At 41.9% G+C, this 22,500-nt stretch overlaps 3 protein-coding genes across 23 annotated transcripts in view; all 3 read right to left on the bottom strand.

The window, feature by feature from the left end:
* baz2bb (bromodomain adjacent to zinc finger domain, 2Bb) overlaps positions 1-6,002 on the bottom strand; it is a 60,531-nt gene extending 54,529 nt beyond the window's left edge. For 17 of the 18 annotated variants that reach the window (XM_077002913.1, XM_077002928.1, XM_077002915.1 and 14 more), the window contains exon 1: positions 5,786-6,002. The gene's annotated coding sequence lies outside the window, so the exon portion shown is untranslated. The remainder of the gene's footprint in view (positions 1-5,785) is intronic. The other variant, XM_077002930.1, reaches the window with a different exon arrangement.
* Positions 6,003-13,287: 7,285 nt separating this feature from the next.
* On the bottom strand, positions 13,288-17,261 carry cd302 (CD302 molecule). The gene is made up of 6 exons (XM_077002912.1): positions 17,106-17,261; positions 16,393-16,518; positions 16,177-16,287; positions 15,158-15,346; positions 15,028-15,045; positions 13,288-14,794 (listed from the first exon to the last, which is right to left on the bottom strand). The coding sequence occupies exons 1-6, from the start codon at positions 17,191-17,193 to the stop codon at positions 14,592-14,594; spliced, it is 735 nt and encodes a 244-aa protein (XP_076859027.1). The 5' UTR covers positions 17,194-17,261; the 3' UTR covers positions 13,288-14,591.
* A 4,275-nt stretch (positions 17,262-21,536) lies between these two features.
* Positions 21,537-22,500, bottom strand: part of rbms1b (RNA binding motif, single stranded interacting protein 1b) — a 35,901-nt gene continuing 34,937 nt past the window's right edge. For all 4 annotated transcript variants that reach the window (XM_077002908.1, XM_077002909.1, XM_077002911.1 and 1 more), the window contains exon 14: positions 21,537-22,366. The gene's annotated coding sequence lies outside the window, so the exon portion shown is untranslated. The remainder of the gene's footprint in view (positions 22,367-22,500) is intronic.

The following is a 22,500-nucleotide window of genomic DNA, read 5'->3' as shown; positions in this document are numbered from 1 at the left end:
CAGGAAAGAGTGACATGCTAACGGTTTGGCTGGTGGAAACAATCACCAACACCAACTCCGGCTTCTCAGGTTTCTTCTCCGCCTTTGTGTCAAGATGGTCCATTGGTTTATAGTGTTACACCATTTCCTGGTGACTGAGTCACACACCCAGAACTGGCCTTACAGTATTTTGTAGTCATTTTTAGTCTCACATAACCAGGCTGAAAGGCCTTTCTCAGGTTCCTACGGATCATGAATTGCAAACAGTAATCCACTACTTAAGCTAAATCGAGTCTAAACACATAGTTTACAACAGACTGTAATTGGTGTGAACAAATAAGATATTATTAGATAGGTGCTGACAAAAACAGAACAGTTCACAGCATGTCATTCCAATCCATCATGAAGTCTGTAACTTCTGCAATTACAGCCATCACGGCTATTCTAACATTCGTGGGTTTAATTTAACAACCCACCGGCGCAGGGAGGAGCCATCCTGAAGACCCTGAAGAAGAGCTCACCATGTTGTGATCGCAGGAATAAAGTACAGCTGTAATGGAGCTCCAATAGCATAAGACATTTCACATCTTATATTTCTGTATGTATATGATTACTGCAAAAACAATTAGTCTAATCATTGCATAAACTGCTTACTGAATTTTATTATTTCCAAATATTTTATTTATATATATATATATATATATATATATATATATATATATATATATAAACAAAAACACCACCACCACCACACATTGAAGTAGGAGGGGTCTCAACGTTAGCATACATGTGCACGGTGGGATAACCCAGCACACACACAAATTCAAATTTGAGACTCAACATCAAATGCTGCACGTCAAACCCACTGCTCCTGCTGGCCGCCTCACAAACACACACACACACACACACACACACAGTCGGAGGGGCACACGGGCCCTGCCACTGCCTCTTCCCGTCATTTCATGCTGCGTTGGAGGAAAATTAAATATTTAAAATTGGTGTCTGCAGCGGCGGCTGCTAGCACAGCTAAAATGGAGAGGCTTTGTGGCAAGAGTGACCAGATTTTAAATGCACAAAGATCAATAAATAAGACAGGGGCCAGCTTGCTGAAGCACAGTCTGTGTGTGTGTGTGTGTGTGTGTGTGTGTGCGCGCGCGGAGAGAATGGTTTATAATAGCTAGTGAGCCTCTGGGCTCCCAGTAGAAAGCAGCTGTCCCTTGGTTATGAATATGCAAGACCTCACTCAACGCGGCACTCGCTCAAGCTCCCTCCCTCTCTCCCTCTCTCCTGTCGGCTCTCGCCACTACGGCGCACGCTATTCCGCTCCAGGACGCTAATGGAGGGTAGCAGGCAGGCAAACAGCCCAAACTACTGGCATTTCAAATATCACACCCATTTACACAGTAGGGGGCCTTCATCAGAGCAGCAGCCCTTTGCTTTAGCTCAAACATCACATCACAGGAAGCACGCAGAGCGCGGGACGAGAGAACGCGGCGGAAAGAACTGCAGACCTGCAGCATTTCAAACCAACCTGTCAAAATAAATAAAAACGTCTCCTGCACAACCAGGAAGCGTCGTCCGCCGCCTATGAGCAGATACGTGTCCGATCATTTACTTTTCTGATCAGAGAACCGGGGGGGGGGGAGAGACAGCAACAAGGGGTGGACAGAGTTGTACAGCGGGGGGCCTGCGGGACTGACTACAGGGCATAAGGGCCTATCCAAGTGGAGAGCCCACAGCCCACTGCTGAGCGAGGGGACAGGGGCCACTCCGCCCCACCCCACACCCGGGCACCTGTCAGACCGCTGGTGTTCAGCAGGACAGCGGCAGCTCTGATTAATGAGTGCAAAGACACGGAAGAGAGGAAGAAGAGAAACGACTGGAGGGGGGATGATCTGCTTCTGGAGGAAAGGATTAAACAAATAAATAAATTCTTTTTAAAAAAAAGCACACCACAGTTTTATCAGAAACCCTGCTATAATTACCAATGGGTCCAGTTCATCCTTTTAAATGACTCCCAAAACAGCAAACAAGGAATCCCTTTTTTTCCCCTGTTGCACAGGCAGAAAAGGAGAAACGATGTACTACCCCACAGCCCCTTCCCCGGATTAATGACCCCAAATCTCAGATGGCTATGACTCATCGAATAGCTCAAAATAACCACAAACAAAACTGTCAGACTCGTCCTGTGAAACGACTGGCTTGGCTCACAAATACTCCAAAGTAACGCCTTAACCCACTTAAGGTCCAATCCAATTATATTCTCCATGCCAGTGAGTGCCATCCATGCGAGGCAAACCCTGAGGGCGATCGAGGTAGCAAACAATGAATAACAAACAGTGCGAATCTGGCAAATGATACGAAGCCCACCGTGAGTACTGTGGCCAGTATACACCATCTATATCTACACCCCCCCTCCCACCACCACCCCCCTCAAAATAACCAAGCATTAGGACGGCTTAAACGCTCATCTTCTGTACTTGCAGAGTTCACTGCGTATGGCGTTTGATTTGTGTCAGACACTTTCAAGAAGAAAAATAAAAAATAAGAAACTCAACAGTTTGAATAACCAAGGCCTTGGTTTAAAAAAGTGCTGCTCTGAGCACTAGCTTGTTCCTGTACCTCTGAGGTCATCCTATCTCTGAGAGAGCACAGCATTCAAATGGCATGGTGTGATTTTTCATAATCTTAAATAACAGACTGTAGGCTCCAGGGGTGTGCAGTAACGTATGACTGTTTTCCTTATTCAGAGCGCCTTCCCAAGGCCGACATTGTTGAATAAATATGAGGCAAATGTGACGACCTTCTAGTCGTGCATCTAGTTATCGGTTGATTTATTGGCCATGATAACACAGCTCCTCACTACCTGGTGTTTAAAATATGACTTATTTGGCCTGCTGGGCCTTTTGTGTAAATGACAGATTATAAAGAGAAGAATCTTTATGACTTGTTCACTCAATTTGTACAACAACTTTTTACTATTACTTAAGAGCAGGAATGACTACTCACTACTGGAAGGGACATATCCAGCTTTAGATAGAGCTGAAAAAGTGACAACATGAAGATGAAATCAGTGGCCCTGGTCAACCTGACAACATAAAAAATGACTAGTGGCTTAATATAAAACAAACAAACAAACAAACAAAACAAACACCACCACGAAGGCAAGGCACTTTGCAATGTCAACTGTGCAGGTTTATTGTTTAATGGTTTCCCGTGGGTGGAACCAAGGCTATGCATCATGGCTTGGTTTGTCTATGAAGCTACTGCATATTTTCCTTGGGAAAAAATCTTAACCACAAAACAAGCCCTGACAGCTCTGTTCTACCTTTTTTTCCCTCTCTCGCTTTCTCTCTCTCTCTCTCTCTGAGGTACTACAAGTATATCAAGACCTCCTTTTGTGCTCAGCTGCTGTGCCACAAAAAGCAACAATAGCCATTTGTTTGCACTACAAACTGTGAGTGAGTGAGTGTGCGTGTGCCTCGGTAAACGAACAAGCCTGTGTGTGTGTGTGTGTGTGTGTGTGTGTGTGTGTGTGTGTGTGCGCGCATGAAAAAAAGGAAGGGGGAGGTTTCAATTCATTTCCACTAATGGTTTCCAAGCATCTCCACAGAATCAAGCAGCTGTCAAGTCAATGCATCAGAGTGGTGAGCTGCGTTCCCAGAAGAGGCGAGACACACATCAGGAAGCGCAGAGGAACAGATGCTTCATTCCGTACATTAGCCTTGCCATACATTCCCAAAACAAACACCAGAGCTCAGAGGAACAAAGCTATGAACACAGTGCATTAACATTTGTAACAGAAATAAAACTCTGGCTACTAATGCTGAATACAGCCTAAATTAATGAAGAAATAAAATTAAGAAACAGTTCTACAATTGAATGTAGCATTGCATCTTTATGGGCTAAGGGTGCAGAGGTAAGTCATTCAAAGCATAGAAGTCTTTGACAGTATGTTTTTCATAATATGACCACTGATTTGACATCTTGTGTGGTGAAGATAGACGGCACAGTGAGGTGAAGAAGTGATTGTATGGCCTCTAGGCATTGTGGAATGAAGAGGAAGACCATATTCCCCAAAAAGCACCAGAGGCACTACAACCCACAGCTTAAATCACTACAGAGCCCTAACAGGAAATTTAAATGCATTTCATGAGATCAGATTCAGCTTGGCTTAGCACACAATGTCATGTCTTTAGGTGCATGCAGCTTAGAAGAAGCATTCTTTTAAAACACTCAAGCATACACATTTATATACTCCATCACACACGCTCACACTAATATATATATATATATATATATATATACACATACACACACACACACAACATGCACAGGACCTTGAAAATATCCCAGCATGTTTACCACAAAGGCATAAATGTTTAAAGAAAAAAAAAAAAAAACTTAATTCCCAGTGTCATCAATGGAATGGTCATCAGATATTCGGATATGGAAATAATTTGCTCTGGGTCACAGCCCACCTGTCAAGCCAGCCCTTAGTACATCTCTCAGGCTATTACTGTAAAAACACCCACAACTTTTCCCGTTCTTGCAGTAGACTACAGCGTTTGTGGCAGGCTCCCTATAACAGGAATGGATCCTAAATATATTAAATCTCATGTGTCACAAATCAGCACAAGCCCTAGCGCTATGTATTAACGTTAGAAGCATCAAACTTCACATGGCTTCATCACTTAACATTATATCCGACGTCGCTTGTTCACAGATTCATTAAAAGTAGGATGATCAGAAGTGTTACAACCCCAACATGGCGAAAGGCTCGTTGTTGGAGCGCATAAAAATGGAGGGTAGGGTAAAATACACAAAGGGATGATGCATTTAACAGTTCATTCATGCCGCAGCTCCTTCATAAGGAAGAGACACAAAAGATAAGAACAGGGAGCTCGCTCGCGTCGTTGCTCCTTAAACTTCTCTAACGCAAATGTGTTGAATTAAAGAGCCACTTATCGAGTTAACGTTGGGGAAAACAAGACTAAAGCTGCGATAGATTTACCTATTTATTTCGGTAATTTTTTTTTTGAAAGACATGCCATCAGGGTCGTAAAACACACTGACATTTAACAATCTAAATCGCCCTCCGTCGACTCCCAACACCTCCACTTGTGCTGCTGTGACATTTTAAAATAACTCCACAGCACCAAAACTTTCAGAACTACAACTAGCCAAGATAAACCTCGGGTTTTTGTGCTTCTTTACTCCGTGTTCATTCGGTTCGCATGTCAACCAAAAAAAAAACGACCCACGACCATTCTTTCCGTAACAGTTTAAATAACACGGTCAGGACACACAAAGAGAGGTTAGGCGAGCCAGACGAGCTAAGCTAGAGCGCTGAGTCCATTATCAGTTAGCCAGTTAGCTAGGGGAGCTAGTACAGCGCGAGACTGCCAGACTGAACAACTGAAGAGCAGTTTGATAAAATAATAATAATACTAATAATTTCACACGCCTTGGTTCATTACCAAGTACCAGCGCTATAGATAGTTAATTATGTAAATTAAAACAGGTAATCGTATATATGTTTTTTTGTGGGGACAGTTGGCTGCCCGAGGGAAGTCACCCTTCTTTGACAAGTTTCGGTTACTCTTCAGCCTGCGTTATCAGCCCGTGAGGAGCCGGTGAGCTAGCGCGGTTAGCTTAGCCGATCAGGCTAAACAACAGGATGAGCGCTCGCGACAGCCCAGCTAGCGAACGTTAGCTTAAAACACCACAACAACGCCGCGTTACCAAGGACTCGGGCTAGACGCCGTGCCCCGAAGTAAACCGAATAAAAACGTTAAAAACTCACCTTACTGTTACACTTTTACGGACCGACTCCTGCTGTTGTTAAAGTAGCAGCGACTTCATACAGGAGGGGGGGGCGGACAAAACGCAGGAGGTTTTCTTGGCGAAAGCAAAGGCGCCGGTGGCAGATGTCAGCGGACAGGGTTGAGGAGTACCGTGTGTTTGACTCTGTTAGCTCGCTACACATTAAAAGTCTCTCCGCTTCTGCTCCGCTTCAACGGACGGGGGTGACGTCAGCCTCAACGCTCGCCATCCTTCAAAATTCCGTTTCCAAAACTAATATTTTATTGTATTTCGTATTGTGCATTTTATTTAACTGTTTAAATGACTACTGTTGACACGCATGGAAAGACGTAAACGACAATAAACAAACGTAGATTCCAATTGTTCATTTTAACTCCAAGGGATTCTTTTTTTTCTTGCGTTTCTTTTTCTGCTGTCTATTTCGATTTCGGCACACACACACACACACACACACATATATAAGAGAGGGAGAATGGCTGGCATTAATAAGAATATCAAATATATATACGTATATATATATATATATATATATATATATATATATATATATATATATATATATATATATATATATAATCCTTATTATTCTTATCAATGCCAGCCATTCTCCCTCTCTTATATCTATCTATCTATCTATCTATCTATCTATCTATCTATCTATCTATCTATCTATCTATCTGTGTGTGTGAGTGTGTCTGTGTGTGTGTTCGCTCATAGTGATGACCTCTGACCTTTTTGTATTAGGGAAAAGAGAAATTAATGTGAGGAGGACTTGCTGGATCAGGGTGAAAACCAACATGTTGCTCATCAACCAGTCGTAACATGGAAGATCACATCTTTATGATATATGCAGGCTACTGTAATATTGCAAGATTACCACCAAGAAACCACAAAAATGTGTAGGATGAAGAAGAATCTTCATATCAGAATAAAAAAGTGCCAATGAATGGGGAGGAAAAATAATTTCCTTTGAAAAAATGCATAAATGAACACAGAATCTTGATTTAATACACTTTAATGTAAACGTGCAGATCATATTACTTTGTATGATTTAATCCCAAAGGCCTAAATAGACATAAAACAAGTTTAAAATTACTGATGATTTCCTCTTACACAAGAACCTGTTTGTTGCAGAGAACAGGCACTCCTAACTGCATTCTTGGAGCCATTTAGAGACAAAGTCACTCAGACACTCCTGAATTAAAGATGTGGAAAAATCCTTATTCAGCGTTTGGAATTTAAAGCAGGTGTATGGGGATGCGTGCTGTCTCCTGAGCTCATTGATTTCCTCTGCCTTCCACCTGCTAAGCGGGGAGTGGATGGGGGGTGGTGGGGGGGTCAGTTTTTGCATCGCTTTTAGAGATGCAGGAAGAGACAAGCCCGCTCAGCTCATCACAAACGCCGACTGTGGGCAAAATGATGGGACGCATTTGTCACCCTAGCAGCGAGATTTTAATTGTGCCAGAGAATGTTGATGAGCGAAAGCATGGGGGAGAGAGGGAGCGCAGAGCAATGTCATTATCACAGGAGCTCCGCATACAAGGTTCTTATCCATGCCATGGAAATGTCAGCCCAGCTCAGTCTTTTGTGATATAAGTGCAAGCACAATGACTGCAAAGCAAGTATGGTGGGGGAGGGGCAAATACTCTATCTCTTTTTAAAAAGCAGTTTTTAAAGGAGTCTTGATTATAAAGTATAATGAGACAGAAAGAAAGCCTACAGATGATGTCTCCTCGGACTGATGGAAAACAAATTAATGTAGTGATTTGCTTTTAATTATTTTTTTCTATGATGCATGTTGGAGTCATCATCCACCGGGCCTGTGCTTGAAGATATTGATTTTCCCCTAACACATTTATAGAACACAGATTTTAATCATCTCAGAACATATCACTCTGTAATTTCATTAAAAACATACGCCTTCCAGCACCGACTGAAAAGAGAACACACAAAACACTTAATTTCAATGACACTTTTTGCCTTTGAAAGCTAAATAGAGAGCTGCTCCTTATAGCTCTTTCTGTTCACAGCTTTGCCCTAAAATGGTAATAGCTTAATTTAATAACTTTGCAATAAGGGCAGTTTTTTCTTACCTTGAGGTTAACCCATATGAAACAGAAGGTGTAATTGCCTTGATCATTTCAGTGGTTTAAATTTGCAATTATTTCAAGTAATTGCTCTACCACTGTAGTTTCAGAAAGTGTTGTGAATAAATTACTGTCACATTGTCATATTTCTCTGTGTTTCACTTAGATCATGACAGTAAATACGCCTGGTAGACGAACTGATTCATTCAAATGTTCAAACGTCGTATCCTTCGGTGACGGCTTTGTATTTGTATTTATAAATAAAAAATGCCCCCTTATTTCATTGCACAATTTACATATGCACATCAATATTTAATGGGTGTGAAAGGGAGTGAGAGTGTTGTGCTCCTGATGAGGGCTCAGAGCAGTGCGCTGAGGCCCTGGGGTTCACACACTCACACACAGCACACACCTCTCACACACTCAACACACAGCACACACTTCTCACATACAGGCTCCTCCCACCCAGGCCAAGACGCCGCTGGATGCAAAATGGTGCGACAGAATTTAATGAAGGCAAATAATAAAAGCCATAAACATTGAATGTTTTGATTTTAAAAAGCAGTGGCTTGCTTTTGCAGTTTATTTCATAAAGTTATATGGTCTTGCCACAAAATGTCCTGCAAAACATTGCTTCTACATCAACATGAATAAGCGTTGCTGTTCCGTAGAGGCTGTGAGAAGTGAAGCGTGGATGTGTTGATCTCAGAGAGTTTTTGAGTGAACCGCTCTATGCATCACAGCACAGCTGTAGTTAGAGGTCAGTCATTTCATACACACGTTCCAGAAATTACACATGGCTGAAATTCATGTATGACTTTACATAATACTAGATTAACCTTGCAATGATATACAGCTGTGATTGTTTATATTCTACTGTACATCATGTGAGACAGAGGAGATTTACTAGCCAATGAATAACCACTGACTGTTAGCCTAGGTATAGGACAACCCTGTGAGTCAAATGGGTTTGTGAAGAGATACTTGTCCATGGCAATCTAACGAACACTAGCGGACACATTCTGTAGTGCCTATTATCTAGCATAGCTGTATAACGAAACAGATGTGTGGGTTCGGTTGAGATTAAATTAAAATGCCGTTCTGTTCAAAATATCTCACAATCTAATTGTCTGTTTATAGTAGTTATTGCTGAAAAGGCCCCATATTTCTTTTTCCATACATTTAACAGCAATCGCCCATATCATGCTCATCACATTGTACTTCAATCTATTAAGATGATTTGTTATGACTTGTGGTGCAATTATGATCTTAAAAAAGCAACATAAAAGATAAATATACATCATTATGATGCAGCCATCCTGTGAACAATACAGAAATGACACTTTCATAATATCAACAAACAGATACATTTCCAGTCAGCCAACAGACAGCACGGGAAACATTTTATAAGTCAAATGTCATGTGTATCAAATTACAGAATTGTCGTTGTCATCAAAACATTTGATGCCAGCCAAAGGAATTCCTGAGTGGGGTTGCAGAGGCGGTGAATATTCAAACCTCCTGTAACTGGAATGTGTCGTTGCACGACACGGAACCGTCGTACAAGCTGGGAGAGAAAGCAGCGCGCGGAAGAAGAGGTCACGCTGACGTGAGAAGGCGAACGAGCGCGCGCCTCTCTCTTGCGCGAGCACTGTCCTCCAGCGGGCTCGAGCCATGGGTGGCCATCTTAATCCTGCTCTTTTATTTCTCGTTTAATTGGGGCGCGCCTGGAGGCCGCGTGCAGGCAGGACACGCGAGAGAGCCCCAGCACGAGAGTCAGATGCCAAGATCCTTCTGTTGTCTCACCGCACCTCTGAGGAGAAATAAGCGGGAGACGGAAGGAGGGAGATGGGGAAAAGCATGTAAACAGGGCAGGACATTAATAATAAACACTAGAATTATGTTTCAATGGAGAAAAACACAAGGCAAATACTAGAAAGACAGTATTTCCCTTTGAAGCATCACCTACGTATTTGTCTTTCATAAGCAGTAACGCTGTTCCTTACGAGACTTCAGGGGATTTTGTGTAAAAAGGAGCCAAGTTAAAATTACTCAGTCCACATCTGCCGTATATCCGTGTTTTGTTAACAAAGCACAAAATCAAAAGGATCCAATTTGTGAGCTGAACCTGTCCGGCGATGTGCGTCTGCTGTAATAGCTGTCTGCTGAGCATATTCCCACACCAGCTGTCACAATACGTCACGTCTTATTAATGCGCGCCATTGTCCATTTTAATCAGCGATTTCAGGTCAGCGCTAACGCCTTCTTCCTCCAGGCAGCGGCGGTGATCACGGACGTGCGAATGAGACGCCTTTCGTGTTATTTGATCAAAAACAGGCCATTACGGCCATAATCATAATGGTGACGGGCCTCGCGTAATGCATGTTCCGCGCGAGCCATCCGTCTTGATGCTGCACGAGCCAGCAGAGAGCGGCGCGCGCAGGCAGCGTGGAGATAGAAGACAAAAGCTGAAGCCTGTCGGAAAAATAAAGCACCACGCTACGCAGCGCAGTGTAATTAGAACGAAAGCACAGGCCATCATTCTCCAGCAGGCTCGGGCAAAGGGAGAGGGGAGTGTGTGTGTGTGTGTGTGTGTGTGTGGTCATATCAAGAAGTCCATTAATTATGTTAATCACCTCTATGCATGATAAGAAACATCCAATTTAATAAGACCAATGTAAAGGCTCAGGCCTAGAAGGACAATTTGTTCATTTTTAAACCAGTGATTCTTAGCTGTGGTCTAGTTCATTATTCTCATAATGAAATAATTTACACCAGGGTTACATGTAAAAGGGTCATATGGTGTGAGCGTAAGGAAACGGAGGTGCTGCCTGTACTGTAATGATGCAAGTCTTGTGTCTTTCCAGACCAGCTGATGACAAAGAAATGTGCAACGCTTGTGATAGACAAGCTCATGTGTCTTAAGAAAAAGCACAGCGGCCATGTTTGTGCTGTGTTCGTGTCTTGGCCTTTTGCGGCATCCGAAACGAAGCGTACAGCTTGTGAGCAGAACGTGGCCTTTGCGTCTCTCCTTTTGTGCTCCCTGCAGCGCAGACGCCGTGTAAGGATCCTCCCCTGTAGCCTGTCTCGCTCCCGGCCTCAGAGCCATTGTATTCTCCTACAATAAAATTAGGCTTTGTTGCATATGCACATTCTGTCTCTCTTGTCCAGGCCTAAGAGGTGGCGACAGTTCCCCGAACCCTGGGAAACTAGAGGATATGAAGTAAAAATGTCACAGAGGATTCCCTGTACCCTCAGACAACTCACAGGCTCACACAAGAGGGCGAGAGGGGGGGGGGGGAGTTCGGAGAGGAATGTTCCTTACCTCCTAAGCTCTGTTGATCTGAGGTCTACAATAGTTTCATTATATTTCAGAATCAGGAAGTAAAAGCTGCTGAGAGTGTGTATGTGTGTGTGTGTGTGTGTGTGTGTGTGTTCAGCAGCTGAGAGTTTGACCTGACAGCTGTATGTGTGCTGATGATTCACTACAAGCCTCTCCGGCAACTCGCTGGATTCCAGACGCTGTGACTGGATTCCTCTTTTGAAGAGCATGATTACAAAAAAATTCCTGTTGTCCCCCGGACAAAACTTTCCACCACTCATGTTGTTTTTAGCCCTGCCAGCCTCTTGCAGAAATAAATATTCCCTGGACATTTTTAGGGAGATGAGTGGGAATGTGTCAGATTTCTAAGGCTAGACATACCACCCAATATCTCCAACAGCTACTCATGCAAACACTGTTGCTTTAGTGCTGATCAGAGGTGCTCGTTTTTTTTGCTATTCCCTTAATGGGTTTATTTGCGACCTTTGATCCTGCCTCACCAGCAAGACACAGCACCAGCTGCAGCTAAAAGGTGGGATGAAGACAGAGGGAATGTCTGTTACAGGCCTGTCAGTCTGCTGGTGTGAACCTGGTGACCTACGCGTGGCCTCGTGGACTCTGGAGTGGAGGAGCAAGCGTGTCAGAGTGCCAGGCAGTGGGGTGTCTGCCTTCACGCCTTGCTTTCAGTTTTCCTCATGCAGTCACAAGCTCGTACGTCAAACATTTATTATGAGGGGCAGACAAAATGAAATGATAAACAAAAAAAGAAAAAACATTTTTTTAAATATACATTGTCGGTTACTTTCCAACTGTCTTTTGAGTTGTCGGGAGAACTTGATAGCAGGCCAGACTCATAAATGCAAAGTCACCGTCGCAGTGAGCAGTGAAGTTTGCACTTACCATTGCATGGTTATCATTCTTGCAGTTGGCTGAGGACCAGATCACTGACAGTGTCCTGGACAGTCTTTGAACTACTTTTGAAAAAACAGTCTCCGTCCAGCGAGTCACAGCACTCTCTAGTGGCCATTATCTGACATCACATGATTACCAATGTGCCTATTGATGACCACTCGGTTACTACTGATAATGATTTGCTCTCAGAAATCGACACACAATGACAAGTAAAGAACTACACATCATCAAATCTTCGACTAATTATACAAAGTATTATGCTACTAAATCATCACATCTTTAATAAAACACAAATACTTTCTCAAACCGTAGAGGCCTGCTGTAGATATGGGACACGTGGTGTTTTTGTTTTTGTTTACCTGCAAATGTCCGATTCTACAGGTGGAGTCAACAAAGGTAAAACTAGCATGAAACCCTGAACACTTTGCTAGCTTACCTGCCCTTCAAAGCCGTTGCTTTTACTCTTGAATGAAGCCTTCTGCTGCTAATCTGGAAGCATGGCTCATCAACCACCTTTATCGACACTCTTGAGGATGGGTAAAAGTCCGGCGCATATCACACAATGCAGAGTGATGGAATTAATTCCTATAATAATTGGTACTGCCAGCTAATAACAATGCAGTCCCAATCTAAGGTACTTACAGCGTTACATTTGTCATTCCGCAAGCGAGCAGTGATGATGAATAATGCAGGATTTACGGCACCCAAAGACTCCGTGATTCCAGATTCTGGGAGCCTGAAATGCCACAGACACACTGGAGTTGAAGTGGAACAAGTAGACTGACACTTCCAGGGTGCATCGCTGACAGTGATGTATAAATGCCTCTGGGGATAATTAATCTGGCCTCAGTCTGCTGTCCCAATTCATATCGCTCTGTATTTCATCATTCATGGGTTAGACACATGGAAATTTAGCAGCACGATTCTGTGCAGAGCTGGTGGCTATAATAAATCTTGATAAACCGGAGGAAATAACAAATAAATAACTAAACACTCTATTCAAGCATTTGGACCCTTTAGTTGCCATTAAATTTCAAGTCCAAGTCTTAGAACTAAACATTTGTGTGAATTTAATGAAGAGTGGCATGTCCAGCTTAATCTGGATCTTATACTGTGAACATTGCAAATGAGATATGTGCAAGAATGAGAAAGAAACTCCACTTTAGTTCTACAAACAACTGACTTTTATTTTGTATGTGCAAAGATCAAGCCATAATCAGTGTTTTACAGGATAGTCACCTCTGGACATAAAAGTAAGAACTCGATTTCTTATAAAAGATCTTCAAACTGAAAAGCTATGTGCCTTGCAGTAAAGAATAGCATCTTCACCCATGAAGCTTGTGCATGCAGACAAGAGGTGGAACAGACCATCCACCAAGGCAAATATAGCAACCATTTCCACACATGACACAGGGTGATGGCACTCATGGAATCATGGGAACAAAACATCATAGAAAAACAGTGCAGCCCTAGGATGCTCAACTCTCCCCCCCCCCAAAAAAAAAGAATAATAGTGTGCATGACGTGTCTACTGTGATTCAGCTGCAATACTGAACGTGACTGACATTACCTGGCATTCACCACCACAATAATATTCTGTGATCACATAAATCAGATTCATTTCTAAGGTGCCTCCTCATTCAGGTGCTTTACATGATAGAGATGACCGAGGAAAACAGGTACAACCACAAGCAGTATTTCACTACTTCAAAATGGTAGCTCCAATACTACAATGCTCCAATTTTAATTACGTAAAATCTGGATAGAAGTCCATAATATACATAACATTAAAAACTACATGATTTGTTCACACATTCTTTATACCGCCGAACAAGTAATCATATAAACATGTCTTGAGTATTGGCTCACATAGGGACAATATTTCCATTAGGAAAAGGAGAGAAAAGACCACATAGTACCGGTGATTTCTCTCCATCTCTCTCTCACTCACACACACACACACATAAAAAGGCTTCGCAAATCCCTGCTTAGAGCTTCAACATCTTTGGGAAGGTAACAGACTTGTACTCCAAATGTTTTGGGAAAGTTCTTGCAACAGCCAAAAGAAACTTTGTCCATTAGACCCCATTAGTGCTGCTTCACTGACTTAGGCAAAAAGCCACGGCATTCATATTCATATGCGTGCCAACAGTCAAAAATACCTTAAACATTACTCAGCAACAATGGCACAGCAACAGGTAAAAATACATTTTTGGACAAAATACACGCTCATACCACCTGTTACCTATAAGGCCTAAAAGACAAACCCAAGTTTACTCCAGAGGTGGAAGGTGTGTGAATTGAACTACTGCATATTTACCAAACCTCCTATATTAGTCTGTCAAGGTTGAACAAAAAAAAGAAATGCTTTGTACTGTATACCCAATCTTACACAGTGATGTTAAATCTATAATGGGGTGTAACTGGAAATCCAAAGGGATCAGTAAGGCCCTGGTCTCTGGTCTTCAGGACATATCCTCAAACTCTTCAGCCTCCACCAGGCAGGTCTGGTCAGCCATGGGTGACCTGAAAGGAGGGTGGTACTCGAAGGAGGGCAGCAGGGACAGGCCGGAACCACTCCTTTGCTGGATGAACCAGAAGGTTGCGGACACGCCCAGAATCACCACCACACACAGAACAACCAGTGCCAAGAGGAGAGGACTGCTGCCTGGGTAAGGAGGCAAAACAATGACACGTCAATACCGGTAATTACCCCAGATAAATTTACCTACACCTACTTTGGTAGTGCAGGGTTTGAACCAAATCATAATACTTATTTTCTTGTGTGAACTGTAGTATTTATGTTACCCAAAAATATTTTTACCTTAATTGCGTAAGAGCGGCATGACATGAGCACATTTAACAACAAAATGAGCTGCGTATTAGAAAAGGCATACTTACTGTTTTTCCCGACTGCTTCTGCAAAAAATAAAATAAATTAATTTTTACAAAACAAATAGAGCAATATTTGCCCTGAATCAACCCCGTGCGAGTGTATAGTACACAGTACACTGATGCTAAAGGAGCTTACTCTGAGTTGTTTCACACACAACTCCATTCTGTTTATTTTCTGAACAGCTCACATTCTCCCATTTGCCAGAGGCAGCATGTAGAATCACACACGTGTCAACAGTGGGAAGGTCCACATCTTCCATATCAGCATCGTCCTCCCAGTTCTTAAAGCTGAGAGGAGACTCGTCATTCCATTTAAACTCATCATCTAACATAGACAGACGGAAAGAACAAAAAGATCAATACAACAGGGCTAGAGTGAGAAAACAATCAACTCAAACAAACATCAACCTCGGGTTTAACAAATGTAACGTATCCACTTGAGACTTGATTTGAAGAAAGAAAAAAATAGAAGCTGGTTAGAGTTGAAACAAGTAACACAATGAAATAAAATGCCCGGATAGCATTCGCATAAATACATTGGGCTAAGGCTGATCATGAAAGTGCCTTGTGGGTGTAAACTACACGTTCAAGCCTTTTCATCCGCCTGTACTTCCAGACAAATGTCTAAAAAGCAGGATGTCCTCGTGTTGTGAAGACAGGAAGCTGCATGACTCCCCTTTAGACTGCACAGTTGGGGGGGTTTCTGTTGGGTCATGTGGCCCTTCCCTCTGTCAATAAACATAGTTGCTTGGAAAGGCTAAAAAGTCTACCTGTGCCCACCCAGGGACTGCCTCTGATAGGAGCTCAGAGTTGAGGAGATTAAACACATTCTGTAAAATTCCAGCAACCAAAGGAGGAGGAGGAGGAGGAGGAGGAGGGGGGACAGACCAAGTCTGGCAATCTACTTAAAGTTTACACTGGGATTTTAAAAAATGGTTAATGGTTTCAGATGGTTAATTCTATAATATTCTTTCTACCAAATGCTCAATGCTCCCAGAATCTCACATCTTTTTAATTTCTGTTTTATTTAAGAATTGGTAATATGAGTAAATACAGCTGATCATGAATTAAGTTAAAAACTTCACCCCCAATGGATTTTTGACCAAATCCATCAACTTTAACAGAAAGCACAAAAGTCCAAATGTAATATGTTACCATCAGTGTTGTAGTACATTCCCAACCAGATATTGATGTTGCCTTTCCACACTTTGAGGCTGTAATCAACAATAAAGTCATTTACTTGGACACTGGGCACACTCAGAAGGCCTGGTGGAGACAAGATTGAGGACAGTGTTAGCGTTTCCAATTTAGGCCTACTCATAGGCGATGTACATTAAAATACAAGTGTTTGAAAAGGTAAGAGATTACTACCGAAGCCTCTGCACATCTCTTTGGCTTGTTCAATGTTGTAAATCTTGGTAACGTCCTCCTCTCCGTGGACAAAATGGTAGCAACTTTGGCCAAAGGGCAACCAAGTGCGCGCATCGGCAGGACACTCTGTGAGCAGTGTTGGTAGGTCAGCGTTTTACAGGTTAATTCAAGACCAACGTTCATTTTTGTCTTAATTACTATCGACGAAACCAAACAGAAGGTCTCATGCTAAGAGGTCATCTTGATGAGGGTTAAAAACAACGACGACTCATGACCACGGTTCCCCTTTACGTATAAACCCATGGAAAATTCCAACTGGGTCCCATGTAGTGACTACGTGAAGACGCTCAGATAATGTTCTTATGAAATCTGAAGGACTTTTGTGTTATTTTGTGTTATTTTGTGCGTGTTCGGTCTCGTCAAACAACGCCTGAAGTCAGACTGCAGCTAGTGTCCAGGCTGTCACATGTTGAACGCCAACATGCACCGAACAGCTCGTTTTTAACACTATACACGACAGCAGTTCGTCTAACTGCTTTAGTTTATTCGTGGCCACAGCGTTTTAACACCAACGTTACCAGTGCCGCCATACCAAACAACAACAACAACAACAACAACAAACAGCACTACAAGATAACGCTTCGCCTGTGTTAATCACAAAAAAAAAACCTATTCTGTAACGAGATATTACACATTACAATATCACTACGTACCTCCATTAGCCTGCCCATGTATGAAACACGTGAAAATAAAAAGAAATGCACTTAAGAAACAGCGAAGTTGACGTCCACTCGCCTCCATGTTGCCAGTGCAGTTCGGTTATGGCTACGAGTGTGAACTTCCACGCCAGGATTTACGACTAACGCAGGATTAAACACACCCATTTTGTGATTATGCTCTGAATATGTTCACTTTTGCACGTCCATAAACCTTGTGCTGTGGAGGCGATGAATGTCAGTCGAGAATTCTGGCTTTGGCTAGAACGATGCATTAATTTGTAATAATAACTAAATGATTACTTTTGGTTTAGTTAATGGTTACACTTTTAATCTGAATAATTACACTTACTAGCCTATTACTACTATTATCAAGAACAGCAGCATCAAAATGAAGACCACAATGTACATTAATTGGGGACTTTTGAACTGGAACTGAAAAGTTAGAGGAAATGCTAGGCAGATGTCTTCAAATGTCCTCTAGATGGCGCCTTTTGATTCTTTATGGACTGTGGTAAGTCTAAATAGCCTACTGATGTTAGCCACGTCCTTTAAAAAGAAAATAACAAAACTTCGTCATGAATAACACTTCACAGGGCACCACGGGCTGTGGTCATAGTCAGAACCGAGTTATTCATGTCACCTTTCCCAAAATATGATATTGGAATTTTACAAGACATTTGTAATCACTACTATCCGTTCTGTTAGTACACGGCATGTCATGAATCGATCCGAATATGTTTGTGTCCTAATTCCCGTGTAACAACATTCTAGTACTGCAGCAGAGTGAGAAAGCCATGAGGGAGAAGCGAGATGGAGGCGAGAGACTGAGAGACGGCAGACCGGAGGTGAGAAGAGAGAACCACTGCCCACCCTGAAGTATGCCTGTATGTCCCGCTGTTTCTCCCACTCTCGTCCTCTCACACGCAGTGGGGGGTGGGGGGGTGTGAGTGTACCCCACTGTTACACACACACACACACACACACACACACACACACACACACACCACCCACTCCCAGCCAGTAATAAAAGCTTTTTTGTCACACCAGACATCCCCAAACTAAGCCAAAATGGTTGACAACTTTTACAGCTAATGCAAAACACCTTAATTTTAGTGAAGATTAAGTAATTTGTCAGTTTCCCAGCTAAGGAAAAAAAGGTTCACAAATGTTTCATTGCTCAACACATGGTCCCGAGGAACATATTACATAATGTAACACAGGACATATGGAGTAATACGTTTTAAGGGCTCTGTGCTAACAGAGCGGTCTTGGTATCAGATGTACAAGTTGTGCTCCTGGCTTGACCATCATTTCTGACTCAGCCCTCTAACCACCCACATATCTCTCTTAGAATCCCCTCAGAACGCCCCAGGCCACTGAGGCACTGTCCCTTGCTTAATATCAGCTGCTGTTGACTTTAAGAGGTACATGGACCTTTTTTTATTTTGATGTTGTGTACTTTTGTGGGTTTGTTTTCAGATAACACTAGACTAGAAAAACACACAAAAACGAATCACTCAAGACTACAGACATGCAAGTATCTGCAGGCCACAGTCATGTTAAACCCCAAAAGCCTTTATGCATTTTTCCCTGAAGCCTGAAAACTTCTGAAATGCCACATCCGTCCGGGACCACGGTCTCCGAATGTTTCTCAGAATCAGGTACATTCAGGATCACAGGAGGAGCGTAAAGGCGTGCTAAAAAAAGAATGGGTAAAATAAAGGAAACATCACGAAGATAAAGAAAGAAACTGGGGTTAGTAAAAGAAACATCCGTACATGATACTTCTACAACATCCCACTCATTGCAAATAAATACATGGAGAAAAACATCTCAGCTCATAGACTGATACTTCTCACTGTGAAACCATCCAAACACTCCATGCATTAACATAGATGTTTTGTGAAGGTACAATGATGGACCGCAAGTGTGCTACCTTCAAAGCTCTTCCATTCGTGTTGGAGTCTTACAGGGTCTGACAGCAGACACAGGTGGCAGAAAGTAGACAGCTGCAGTCTGATCCTCACTGCTCACATGGTCCTGCAGGCCTCCTGTAGAGTAGCGCAACACCCCTCACACCCCCCCCCCCCCTCCACACACACCTAATTGCTCTAGATCATCATCATACCCATCTGTTGATCACAGGCCTTGCCCCAATCTCCCCATCTTATATAAAGCCCTAGAGATGTGCAATGGATCTAGTCATTTAAATCCACATTTAACAAAACTAACAAATTTCATAATTGCATTTGTAATAATTGCATAATTGTCATTACAATTGCTTTCCAATATGGTGTATGTATATATATATATATATATATATATATATATATATATATATATATAGAGAGAGAGAGAGAGAGAATATTTACATTTACAGAGTGCACAGGCTGCACAGGTCAAAGCTTTCTTGCTAGGGAAAGTAGAAACAGGGACCCCAGGTGGTGTGAGTTGGAAGTCTCTTTGGGCCTGTTGACCTGCATGTTTTGAAAATATTCCCCCCCTCTTTAAGCCAGAAAAAAAGTACATACATACAAACTACCGAATTTGCATTTTTATTAAAAAATTCAAAAGAATTAAAACAGAAATAAAGCTTAAGGAACAATCTAATGAAAGTTTTTGGCTTTGACACACACACACACACACGCAGGCGCACACATTTACAAAAAACAAAAAAAAGTTTACAGAGGAAGATTTCTCATTAACCGGACAAGTTACCACTGGCAATTTTGTAGCACTTTAAACAAAAAAAAAATAAAAATAAAAAATAACTCTTATATAGATCTCTATGAAAAACTTTATTTCTTCAAACAGGCTGTACAAAACTTCTCCGTTCATAAATTATTTTGTTTTCATAACTTAATGGCTGTCTAGTATATGATGATTCATGTTCATGAGCGATTCTGTCTATACCCCTCTTCCATTCAGCTTTACATTGGCACTTGTTTCAGGTGTTATTAGCAGCACTGCCTGCACAGAAACTCAGACTCAGTATTCTTCAGTCTCAGGCCACTTCACCCCCACCCCCCCCAACATTTTTCAATCTATGCGCCCCAACCCCCCCCCAATCCATGCACGCACACACACCTATAATCACTCCACCGGAGCCGAGTTTTGTGCTATAAAAGTCTAAGCTGGGACCCACTGCCGGCAACGTCTCAGGAACACAGATCCTAGAAATACCACAACTTTCAGTTTGGACTTTACTTCTCACCTTGATTTCTTTCATCCTTTCTTTTCTTTTTCATGGACTTTAATCAACTACCAGAACATCCTGTAAGCAGCAGAGTTTTGCTTTTGAAACTATGAAACTGAATGTCTTGACAAGACTAAATCACGTTCAACGCACATCTATCCTCATAATAACAATAATAATGTCATTTTAAAAAACAATTTTTGTTTGAAGACAAAGTCAAAATATTTAAAAACAACCTGAAAGAAAATAAGTGTATATGCAGGCAGCTCCAGAGCTAGCCATTTGGTCTGGAGGGGCGGGCTGAACCTGCTAACCCGGCCAATCAAAACAGAGGAGAACGCAAATTTGAGGTAGATAATTGGTCAATAGGACCACCAGTTCAAAAACACAGTCTTTTGGAAGACAACCTAATAAAGCCTAAATAAAGCCTATTGTGATTGTAAAAGTAACTTAAAAAATTTTTTTTACATTTTCCTGCTGAACAAACAGATGATTACTGTGCTGGATCAGTTCATAGTTTCAAACGTCACCTTTTGCGCATTTTCCTTTCTTATTTAAGTTGTGTGCTCTGTAGTGATGTTTGTGGCACTTATTGGATCCAGATCTTCCTTCATGTATGTGTCCAAATCTCAACAAACAACTAAAGACAGCTGGATGCATATATACAAAAAAGGCACATTCTCGAAATTGCAGTCTAGTCCAGTAAAAAGAATTGTGTCCTGCCCAGGGAGAAACGATGTTATTTCTATTATTTATCTCTGCTTGCTAGCTCACTGTCTTTGGTGAAGTAAACTTTGATTGAAAGTGCCAAGTTCTGTTTGCTTCCTAGAAAAGAGCTAGACAAATTAAAATCCACAGAAAAAAAATCAAATGTTCTTGAAACCACCATTGACCCCTTATTGAAGGCTTAGGTAATCTGTACACAATCCCAAAAGCACAGATGTCTAAATCAAAACTGAAAGAAAAACAAAAAACCCAAAACAATACCAGACCACGATCTCCCTCCCCTATAACTCAAAATAAAAATAACACACTAGAGACTTTGTCCAAACACTTTCCCCCACCCATGTGTTCATGTTCTGTTAAACCACACCGATGAGTCGTTTTTCTTCTAAAAGGCAATTAAAAAAATGTGAGCATTTAGCAGAATTTCTACCACATTCAATCAGAGGCATCATGCCTCCGATTACAAAAACATTACATCTTACTTGAACTAAATCAGCTTTAAAAAAAAAAAAACACAACACATCCTCTATTCTAAAAGCTCCATGGAGATCAGTAAAAAGCAAAAACTAAACTAGACAAAACATGTTTCATTAGCTAGATCCTATGTAAAGCCCTATTCCACTGATTTACAAAGCCCTAGCAGATATGATCATCTTTTTCTCTGGTTCAGCCTTGTCCTAGAGCCTACCTGTACAGCTGTATGGAAAGAAGTTAAGGCAAATAGTATAACAGAGAAAGAGATCATTCTACATCCGCAGGACAACACACACTGTACAAGAGGAAACATGTAACACTTCACCATAGCAACACTCACACTGCAAGCACAAAAAATCCCAACGAAATAAAAAACAAATTTTTTTCTCAGAATGTCCAGCCAATAAATCTCTTCAAACAACAAAACTAGTTCAGTATAAAAAAAAAAAAAAAAAAAAAAAAAAATCACACACACACACAAAAATCTGAAATCATATATAAAAAAATTTAACTCCACAATGGACACCTCTGCTACCATGGACATGAAGTCACGTGATCATAATGTTTTGCACCCATGTGATGATTCCTTGGTAAAAATAAACCTTTTTATTAAAATAAATTTTTTTTTCCTTTGTTTTTAAATTTTCTTCGTAGAGAGCTAGTATCCTTTGATGAATCTTTTATTTGCACCTCATAGAACTTATACCAAAATAGTCTGGGACAGCTGTGTTAAAAACAGAGGGGGCTCATCGCAGGGCCTGTGCAAACGTCCATCAGCTGAGCCTGGTCCATCTGTGTAGAGGAAGCATGAGGGCTGATGATGTTGCCTCTCAGTGTCCTGAGCTCTGAGGAACCTGCCCTAGACACGACAGCAGACACAACATCACAGGCCAGAACATCACAGGCTCGGAACTAGCTCGGAACCCACAAAGCGGACCTGGCCCACCAAGCACCGTGACACATGCGGCGTCTGACAACATGACTAGGGTTCCA

This window comes from Brachyhypopomus gauderio, chromosome 4, assembly GCF_052324685.1.
Source record: "Brachyhypopomus gauderio isolate BG-103 chromosome 4, BGAUD_0.2, whole genome shotgun sequence".
Taxonomy (NCBI): Eukaryota; Metazoa; Chordata; class Actinopteri; order Gymnotiformes; family Hypopomidae; genus Brachyhypopomus; species Brachyhypopomus gauderio.
Note: the sequence above shows the minus strand (reverse complement) of the source record. Positions and strands in the feature narration are given on the sequence as shown.